The 11,455-nt window shown below is 39.1% G+C and overlaps 1 gene segment (V, D, J or C); it reads right to left on the bottom strand.

The window, feature by feature from the left end:
- Nucleotides 1–1,874: 1,874 nt before the first annotated feature.
- Nucleotides 1,875–7,694, bottom strand: LOC120574330. The segment is given in 6 exon segments: nt 1,875–2,002; nt 2,954–3,090; nt 3,682–4,014; nt 4,176–4,502; nt 5,315–5,608; nt 7,038–7,694. Coding segments are annotated over 6 exon segments (1,164 nt in total).
- Between the last annotated feature and the right edge of the window lie 3,761 nt (nt 7,695–11,455).

The raw sequence follows: 11,455 nt of genomic DNA, 5'->3' as shown, positions 1-11,455 counted from the left end.
TGGTAACCCGGCCTTGAACTGACTGAGAGTAGTAGATGCTACTGTGGATAATCGCAAGCTACTCCAGTCCTTTTCCAGGAGCCTGTCTGATCCAGTGCATCCTGTAGCTACTGAATATAAACCCAGAGGCTGTGCAGGTCAATCTGTGGGATTCTCCAGCTCCTTCTGCTGTGTGCTGCCATGTTCTAGATCCAGAAGAACACCAATATGAAACTATATGTGAAATAACAACTGTGCACCATACAGCTAAACAAAATAGGTACACAAATATATTTGAACTGTATCTGGTATTTCTGTACTCTGCATGTCTTGCATTTGCTGTTATATTGTTTGATGAGCTTATGAAATTCTGTGTATTTGATATCTCTGCTGTATGCATGTTAGCCACTTCAGGCCTGGACACGTGCTGATATGCAAAGGTTCAAAGAAAGATGAGTCTCTTGTTTCGAGGAACTTTATTTGTAGCTCTGACGGTTTCCACAAGTTTCACTATGACAGGTGTGGTCCCAAAGGTGCAGAGAGAGGGGGAAGTGACTCGCCAAAGATTATATGTTTAGAAACTGAAAACCTACAGAGCTTAACTGCCAGAAGTTTCCATTACGTTGACTTGACGCGTTATTATTTTAGATGTTCATAGATCCCTGTGTTGTGACTCTTAATGACAACAAATTCCTCAAAAGCTTTCCATGTTTATCACAAGCACATCACAATCACTCATATTCATTCTCCCTTTAATTTAATAATGTGGCTGTCCAAATTTGATTTATTGTATATTATATTTATTGAATTAAAGATGAAAGCAAATATGATCAACAAAATGACCAAACATAAAAAGTGAAGATTTATAGTCAAACTATGAAATGCAAAGCCACATACAGAATGTCTATTTCTACAACATTTTAAGGACACTAAAGGTTTTCAAAAAAATTAATCAATAACTTCCTAATCATAATGAAACAACAGTACCCAATGCTGGAACATGTATTCATGCAACACGTTCTAATGAATGGGTTCGTAGGATATCGTACAAAAATATATGCACACCTTGACATCCTATGAAATTAGGCAAGACGCCGGCTACAGAGCTCTGTGAGTTATCAGCGGCCGTTGCTAGTTGAGTTTAGCCCATAGACATATATAATAGGGGACGTACCATCTGTGACGTCACACATTGGTTCATGGACTGCCGTTTTGAAGCCTCGAGTTTGGAGACACAAGCTCTTGTGTTTTTTGCAACCGGATGTGGCGATTTTTGTCGAGAGGGTAAGCAGGGAAGGATGACGCGGCCAAGCCAGTGTTTTTTATTGTTGCAAGGGCGCTGCGCTAAGCTAAACGCTAAAGAGGGAAAGTTGCTGATTTCCAACCCTTCTGAAGTGAGTCATCCAATGGAGATTTACCAGCAGGGAAAACACGGACCTCTGGATAGTCAACTGCCGCCATCCATTTGCATGTAAGGCAGTACAGAAAACTGGCAAACTTTCCCTTAAGTTACTCCCTTAAGTAGATAGAATGCAGGTTTAACGCACTTCTGCATTGGCTTCATTTTTTTAGGCCTAGACAGTTTGTCCATTATTATTATACGATCTATTGTTTAGCTGACAAAAGGTTACTGGGAGCCACCCATCCACCGGTTCCACAGCGCTCTTATACAGCAGCAGTCAATGTGGTGCATACAGCAAAACGTACGTGGAATACATTACAGTGCGTTACTTTTCGTAGCTGTACATTTATGTTCATGTTCATGTTCATGTTCATGAGCCTGATTCATACACAGTAAATGATTAAGAATTGCAATTGTATTTATTATTTTTTGTACAGGTTACAGAGAAATCCATTTTCAATGACTTAATCATTATATATGACGACCATTTTATTTGGCAAATATAAGGTAGATTATCGATTATGTACATGGTTTTAAAAATTAGATAAAAAAGACAACAAACAAATGAAGACCTGTCGTCATCATGCTGTGCATCCATCACATCCTTTATGTTCTCTTCATCTGAAAAAAGAAACACACAAACAATTCAAAAATATGTATTCACTGCTCAAATACAGATAAATAGTGGTAAGGTTTGATTGATCACTTCAATCTGGAGTTTAACTCAGCCTGAGAATTGACACTCATGATCACTGTGTTTTCAATACTTCAATAATAATAGATAGTTGGCCAGCAGATTTGGCTACAGTATATATACTATTGGACTAGATTATTGGTTCTAAATTAAAAAAAATTTAACAACTTTAACAGTAGCATAAAAAGGTTTATCCTCATACCAGTACCATTACCGGTACATAACTATGTACTTAAACTTACTTAAAGATGGCATTTCTGTTTAATTTAATAAATCGCTAATATACTAGTATGGTTATTGCAGCATTTAAAAACACAGAAACCAGCAAATTTTCTGTGTGTGGTGGGCTCTTTATTCAGCTGATGCTCATTGTGATCAGTCACACCTGAGCTCATTGGCCATGCCTATTCTCTCCAATAAACTCTAAAAGGGATGCAGTTTTTACAGCGTAATTGTGTCCATTAAAATCAACACAATAAACCTTTAATATTACAGTTTTGTTATAGTCAGAGCAATTCACCAGCCAAAAAGAATGATTTGGTGTCAATTAACTTAATCAATAACATATTTTATTTTTATTTTTTATTTTCCTCTTTTATGTCTTATTTTATTTAGCTAAATGGATGCAATCATTTTTATTACAGGGGACTCCCATATTATACTGATAATATCCGGGCAATTTAGAGTCTTTTCTTCTCTTGCACATTATTGTTTGTGAAGATGGAAATTAGCTACCGCAAACACAGAAAAACTGTTCAAAGATGAGTAGGTCAAAAATATTCTTTCCTTTATGTGCTTTATGTACTGAAATGTATAAATCCTGTATTACATTCAGTCTTTAGTCTTTAGTACAACTAAGAGGAAGCCTGCATGTTTACCTTGACCAGGCTGAATATCATGCTATAGAGAAGAGAGGATATGAAGAGGATTACGAAGGAGAAGGCTGTGAACCAAAGGCTGCTGTACTCTTCCTCCTCAAAGGCATCATCTGTGCAGCTCAGAAAAGTAGTAAAATCTAAGAAGAGGAAGGCATAGGCAGTTAGGTGTGTGTGTGTGTGTGTGTGTGTGTGTGTGTGTGTGTGTGTGTGTGTGTGTGTGTGTGTGTGTGTGTGTGTGTGTGTGTGTGTGTGTGTGTGTGTGTGTGTGTGCGTGTGCGTGTGTGTGTCAGAGAGAGATGTTTTTAATAATATAGCACATAAGACATTTTTCTCTCTTGAATTGTGCTCAGGAACTGAAATCAAGCATTATTCACTTTGATCACATATAAAGTGTGGATCCTAATTTAGTGGAGCTGTGTAGTATTATACAGTACTACTGTAAGATATCATTGAAAACTACTCATACATAGATTGTTTAAAGTATTGAAGTCATTCATAAACGTGTAACAAAAGTGTCTCCATGCAACATTTATTTGAAACAGTCAGCACACTTCTCAAGCTGTTAGACAATGTGACGTAGACAGATTGAAACACAATATGACAAACAATAGTAAATTGACCGTTTTACAATCACAAAGACAGGTTCTCATGGCAGAGAGTACACACAGAGACAGAACAACACATTAGCACAAACTGCCACATTTAAAGCTGAATCTACTATTTCTTACATTCAATGGAGTTACTCATGGCCTTAGACACATCTTTGGATTGAATAGGCTTTTCACCTCTACCAGGCCATACGTGGCAGGAGAACATGGTGAAGTTGTTCCACTTGTCTTTGGTGGTCGTGTAAATACTTGCAACTGAGTAGCCTTTTTCGGTCTTCTCTGGGGGGAAGTTAATGCCATCAGTATAGATAGGGGTGTTTTTTCCAATATGTTCTGACCAGGCGATGTAGTAATCCTGCTGCTCTGGATTGGAAACCAGGCACACCAGAGTGACCTCATCGATGATGTCCTCATCTGGGAGGATGTGGACTGTTACTTTTGGCTCGCTCCCATCTGAAATAGATACTCTGTTTAACAAGGATGTTCATATTTTGGTTTTTTTTTTTTTTTTGTATTTGGGGTGGTTTGTGTGTGTGTGTAGGTGGGGGGCCTCCTCAGACTTACAGGTCACTGTTCGACCAGTCTGTCTCCATCAAAGACACTCAGTAACTTACCTCCTTTGCGGATAGTCAGCTCTTGACTAGCTAGTGTCATATCGTCTTTCGTGGCAGAACAGCCCACGTTGTTGACTTTGTACCACTCAGTGAGGGTAAGAGTCATTGTGCTGACTCTGCTGCTTCTCATCTGTGTTGTTGGGATGTTGTTGGTCACAGTGGATCCATTGATTTGCCAAGTGATTTGAATTTGATTTACAACATTCTGGTCCTGTCCAGTAACGATACACTTAAACATTGCCTGGTTGTTGTTAAATATTTCTTTGGGACTTGGTTGGTTCAGTTCCATTTTGACAGATCCATTTGGAGGCAATGGGTCCTCTGTGGCTGTGGAAGAGATTCAAGATTTACTTTATTGTCATTGTCATGTGTACTTCCATACATACAAAAATGACATATTGTTCCCCAGCTAGTGTCAGTATAAAACAAGTAAATAAATAGGATAAAAACACATAAAATACGATCTATAGCATATAGACATATAAGAAGAGCTTGGGCACAGAATATTAAAGCGCAGTGGAGAGTAGCAGCTTATGCAGAATAGCAGCACATTATGTAAAGTGCAAGTGCAATGCAGTCATGCATTTCGTCCAAACAAAGTGCAGTTCAGGCAGTGGGAGGGGGCACAGTCCATTTAAAATCCTAACAGCCTGTGGAAAGTAGCTGTTCAGCAATCTGCTGATTCTGGAGTGGAGGCTCCTGTATCTTTTCCCAACATTTCATGGCTATGGGTGTAAGAGCCACGGGACGGACGTCATTTAAGCAGTTCGGATTTGGCTTTTTAGGCACAGGAATGATGGTGGTGCTTTTAAGGCAGGTGGGCACCACACCTTGTTAAAGATATCTGCAAAGATATCTTTGAGCTGCTCAGCACACCCCTTCACCACACGCCCAGGGATGTTGTCAGGCCCAGCAGCCTTGCGTGGGTTGACGCTGTCAACATACTTTTTTTATCTGGGTGGCTGTCACCTGGAGTACCTGCTCGTTGGCAGATGATGAGGGTACCTGTGCCTTGTTGCTGCTGTTCACATCAAAGAGTCAGTCTGTAAATATTCATTTTAGAATTTTGAATCTAAAATATCAGACACATGAGAAACAGACATTATTATTGAACATTTTCATTTAAAAAAAACAAGATTAATAAGATAATGTAGGTGGACCCATAGACATAAGAGAGTGGTGAGTCACAGAACAACTATAAGTTCTCCTTGAATCCCAATCAGATTTTGATACAGTGAGCAAACTGACTCTTGTATATTTGTTGTTTTTCTCAGTTGGAGGATATTGTACAGCTGCAGTCAGGCTTTTCCCACTGGCATTGGTCCACTGGAAAGTAAGACTCTTTGGGTAGAAGTCTTGTGCAAGACAGCCAACAGTGATTCTATCTGCAGCCCCAGGTTTGTACTGAACCAAAGGGAACAGAGTTGTAGTTTCTGTGAAACAGTTGTGTTAAAACATGTAAATACCAATAAAATAAATATATTGCACAATATTTCATGATGAAACTGAGGACAAGAACATTTACCTAAACAAAAATATCATGGCTGGTATACTCTTTGGGTGGAAGTTGTGTGCAACACAACCAACAGGTAATTGTTTTGCACAGAACCAAAGGGAACCGTTTTAAAATCTTTCAAAAAGGAGATTTTTTAAGTTTAAAATCCTATGAATACAAATGTGCATACATTATCACAGATAATCAATTGTTAATCTAAAAGCCAATGATTGGTTAAATTGTTAAACCACATAATTGAAATAGAGACCCAAAGCTAAATCACTAAATATTATAATTATAATAATGATAATGATACAAATAACTTTAACTGGTCATATATCCATGAAATTGTAAATTAACTCAATACATTTTTAAAACTCAGGTCTAGTATTAAAAATGTTTTTTGTTATCGTTATAATTACCACCTGCAACTACAAAATCAGCATTATTGTGAATATTAAAATGCCGCTCGTTGAAGAATTTGAGCATTTCCCAAACTGCAACCTAAAATGTTCTTTACCATTGTGTCTGGTTTATCTTAATCTTTATCTTTAATAGTAACTTATAAAGGAATAAATAATTGTGTTCAGACAGACGAGCTGAGTGTGTTAATACAATGGCTTATACCAACATATAAAATAAAAACCCCTACACTGTTTTTTGGAATCAAGACCTTTAAAATAGTAAAATTATTAACATAAAATATGATTTTTGATGAGCATTATTTGCTCTTTTTGGTTTAACGCTAAATCTGAAAACGTAGAAAAGTTGTCTGGAAGAACTAAAAATCACTCGATGAAAAAGAATTCCTCTAAAACTAAAAGAGATTACTAACATTTGAAACTACAATGCAAATGATGCATACGGTCTTTTAAAAGTCAGTCGTCGCTTTGGTGTTTCAAATGAAACTAGAATTAGATACTACATACTATGTAATATTATGTACTTAAATACGTATTTGTTCAGTTGTTTAATTGAAACACATACTGACCCAGTAATTAAATGCATAAATAAAATATTTTCGCCTATGTTCAGATTTACAGTAACTCTTTCTCTAAGAAATTCAGGTACGGTATGGTGATTAATATCCACGGTAATACAACATGTATTGAATAATAATGTGAATAAAAAGATGCAAACATTCGTCAACACCAATTACAATCCAGCTGAATCAATTACAAGATTAACTCAAACCACCATCTGCATTAAGAGGAGGTTTTTCAAATGCTTTCTAAGAAACAGCTGCATTAAAAACATCTGTCTAAACATAGGACTATAACTTAAACTTCTCTAGCACCAAAAATGACATTAAAAAGTTTAAAAAAAAAACTTCTGACCAAAAATATATTGTTTAAAATGTGACTTACCTGTTACTGTGACTTCAGTCCCACGGCCCCAGTAGTCAAAGTAATCACAGTGCTGCATCTCCACTCATTGCTGGAACAAAAACCTGACATACCAAAAATAATGTGTGAAAACCTCATAACGTGACTAAAGAACACATACATCCTGATCCGCATTATCCCCTGATGTCATCCTGGTGCATGTGTTTTGTGCTGATTCTTATCAGTTCTTAAAGTTAAGCTTTACTCTGACTTTTGTGTGTACAAAAGTCTTCAGACTGTTCATCTGCAGATAGAGTTTACTGCTGGAGTCATCTCTGGAGATGGTGAATCTCCCCTGGACTGACTGGGAGTAATAGAGATAAGAACTAGATGTGCTTATATAAGCGATCCACTTCAGTCCTTTTCCAGGGGCCTGTCTGACCCAGGCCATATAGTAACTGCTGAATGTGAATCCAGATGTTGTACAGGTCAATCTGTGGGATTCTCCAGGCCTTTCAATCGCTGGTTCAGATTTTGTCAGAGTCTGACCATCAACACCTGTCAAGAGGATAAAAAAAACATCAAGTGAAATAAACTGATGACACAAATAAAAGCTATGTTAAATTAAAATCAGTGAAAATCTTCTCCTGCCCAGCAGAGAGTTAAAAGCAGCAGTCCTGTCCTATAGTCCATCATGTTAAACTGTGTGTCCACTGTTCTCTGTCCTCCTCTCTGCACTCAGATAAGTAGAAGTGGAAGATATCTGAGTTTTGCATTAACTCCTCCTTTTTGATTGAACAGTGTCCTGTGTTCAATCTCTCCTCAAAACATATTTTCATGTTACGGCTTTCTGCTTAACGTAATTTGTGTTATTCTTACAGTGAGAATAATCTTACTGTAATGTCATTATTACCTTTTTTTCAAATTAGAAATTCAAATTTGAAATTTTTAGTCCTGATAATAAGAACTGGGTTTCATGCATTTGTTCCAGGAAAACTCTGACATCCAACACGTTTCATTTGTGTGCATTTAACAATGTAAACACGTAATTCAGTTTTGTTGTGGGAGAAGAGACATTTATTTAGATGTTATCATTTCTTTATTTTAATAATATTATTTCGGTCTTATTACCGGTGAAATATTACAGTATGCTATAAGAGAGAACACTACGATATGGGCCGAGCGGGGCGCATTCTAAGCCCATTAGCCACAATGCAATGCAGGCATTCATATCAGAGAATCAGACAGTGATCAGCGGGTCTTTAACGACAGTATCGCTTCAATGTACATATTTAATCGGTGGTTTTGTCACCAGCAACAACACGTTGCTCAGCTTTGTTCCAGTAAGTTATGCACCTTAATAATGTAAATATCAGCGGAATACTCGGGAAGTGATGTAGGAATTACCGCTCCGCGTCTGTGAAAGATTGCTGCATGTTGTACGTGACAATTTATACAATTTCTTTCCTATCCGCAGAGCGGTAATTACTATGTCACTTCTGGAGTCTTCAGCAGATTTTTTAAAACATTATTACGGTGCATAACTTACTGGAACAAAGCTGAACAAAACACGTTGCTCAGCAATATTATATATATGTACATTGAAGCAATACTGGCGTTAAAGACCCACTGATCGCTGTCCGATTCTCTGATATGAATGCCCGTATTGCATTGTGGGATATCGGCTTTGAATGCGTCCAGCTTGGCTCATATCGTAGCCTACTGTTCTGTCTTATCTGTAATATTTCACCGGTAATAAGACCGAAATAATATTATTAAAGGGGTGATAGAATGATTATATAGGGTATTTCACACTGTCTCCTAATAGGGTATGTAACATTCGTTTGGCGGAAAATGTCCCGATTGATATTTTATGGGTCCTTATGCATGCATGCATTATGTTTTGGCCCTATTTGGAATGACAGCTTTTCTTCCAAATATGGTATACTCATGAATATTTAGATGAGCTGCGCGCAGATTGGCTGAGCGCATAGATATATACACTAGATGTCGCCTTGAGGTTCTAAACATACGTCAAAACCGCCGCCATCTTGGAACAGGGGTCCGAAGTTTTCCCGCATTCAGATCAACGCTAAAGATGCTGAACTTTGTGCTGCTTATTGATGTTCGATAGAGGAAATGAAAAGACTTAACAGGTGACAATTTAACAGGTGACAATGTGTTTTATGATATATATGCCGCCTTCGACCAGCAATCTGAGCTCCGGCGGCAGCGGGAGGCGGAGAGCTCACTCCGTGGCCGGCCGCAGCGTCTCTTTCCCCGGGCAAAAACACAGCTTCGCCTCGCTGCTGCGCCGGTCCCCGCTGATCCAGATCGGACCAGCCAAAGACAGAGTGGTGATCAGGAGGATCTTACACATAGTCCGGGAGGATCTTACACGTAGTCCAGGACGACCTGTATGTCGATATCGGCGGGAAGTTCCACTAAGTTTGCCGGCGGCAGGCGGACGGAGAGAAGCTACAGCGGGGCAACAGAGACCGTCTGCGGCTGCAGGATCTGGAGCTCAGTGCCCGTTAAAATTATATGTAACGCATAAATACATACAGAAATAAATAGTGGAGGAGTGAACCTGGACATTTCAGTCTGTTTAAACTTCACTTTGAAGCAGAAACTCTTAGTTCAGAAGGGTGAAGTTTCCGTTTGGACTCAGATCTGTGAACCAATCATAATAAATATTCTTTGTAGTAACACATTAATTAGTCTATTTGTTTTGTAGTCGATAGTTCATCTTAAGTTTACTTAAGTGGAAGCAGTATCAAGTGGAAGAATGGGACTATAAACCTAGGCTTACAGGCACTAGGCATTACATTTTGACCAAAGTAGATTATATTCATATCAAAAGCTTAATTTTTCTCTGGACACGATCATAAATACATGTCTGACCTTTGGAACGAACCACAAAAACTAGAACATCGCATTCATGACAATTTATTATGATTTTATTTTATTTCCGTTAGCCCTTTACCTACATTGACGCTGATGCATTAAAGAGGAGTGACTCCCCTGTTCCAAGATGGCGGCTCTGTTGACGCATTCGTTCCAATGAACTGCTGTAGTCAAGGCGACATCTAGTGTATATATCTATGGGCTGAGCGAACAACATATATACACACACACACACACACACACACACAGAGCTACACACAAACACACACACACACACACAGAGCTACACACACACGGAGCTACATACACACACACACACACAGAACACGGAGCTACACACACAGACACACACACACACTCTGTGACATGCCCAGACATGCCAGAGCTGCACCCGTGGCTGCAGTGCGCCTAAAACAGCAGAGACAAAATGCAAAGTTTCAACACTTTCATTAAACTAGTGTTGTTGCACTTTCATTACAACTAGTGTTGTTGCACTTTCATTATAACTAGTGTTGTTGCACTTTCATTATAACTAGTGTTGTTGCACTTTCATTACAACTAGTGTTGTTGCACTTTCATTATAACTAGTGTTGTTGTAACGTTACCCTTGGGACATTAAAAAAACCGCCACCAAAGAATCATAACTCACCCTGTAGCTAGTCAGCGTTGGGAAAATTTAGAATCCCTGCAGACACGTCCTCTGTGGCGCTGCGTTAGATCCAAACTCCCGCTCCATTGTCCGATATACTCGTTCTAAACACTTTTCTCTGGGCCAGTATTCCATTGTACAGCCTGGAACACTGCATTTACAACCGTGGTTCATTTCCAATATCTTTGAAAAACTTCCAAACTTTCTTCTTTCTAAAGTACACAGCGCAGCTCGTGTGTGAGATCCTGACAGAGCTCCAGCTCATATAACGGGTCTGTAAAGGGAGAGAGGCCGACCGGGAAGGCATCAAACCCGGCCAGCAGCCAAATTTGCCAAATTTGCAATTAGCCATCAGTTTTCGTAAAACGGCCCATATTTGAGCTCTACATAGTTGATTTCTCGCATAAAAGTCTCAGAAGTGAATTTAGTGATGGAATAGCAGACGAACATTGTATAAAATTTCTGAGATCTGCGTGATTCAGAAGACCAAGCTGACCTCAGGTCAGTGGTGTAGCCTATGCAAATGTTGGGGCCTGACAGAGAATAGGAGTTGAGGAGTTGACGTCAACTTTTAGCTTTGTTGAGATTCGCCCGTTTTCAGCAGCAGTTTCAAATTGTGAGATTTGCAGAGGAAAGGGGTATCAGTGTGTGATGGTTGGGGTCCGGCTGGCTGTGAGTTCCTGTTCATTTTCTATTTGTTATTTCCGTTTCTGTTTTCCAGGATGCCCTCTCAGCTGTGAGTTTCTGTGTTGTTCTCTATTTTGCTATTTTTCTGTTTTGCTTCCCTGTCAGTTTCTGTGTCTCTCCCCCCACTTCTCCTCCTGCCTGCGCCAGCCAGCTGATTGCACACCTGCTCGCCTTCTCACAATCACTCCTTCCGCCAGACACACCTGCCTGTCATCAT

This window comes from Perca fluviatilis, chromosome 15, assembly GCF_010015445.1.
Source record: "Perca fluviatilis chromosome 15, GENO_Pfluv_1.0, whole genome shotgun sequence".
NCBI lineage: Eukaryota > Metazoa > Chordata > Actinopteri > Perciformes > Percidae > Perca > Perca fluviatilis.
The sequence above is the reverse complement of the archived record's forward strand: the minus strand, read 5'-3'. Positions and strand labels throughout refer to the sequence as shown.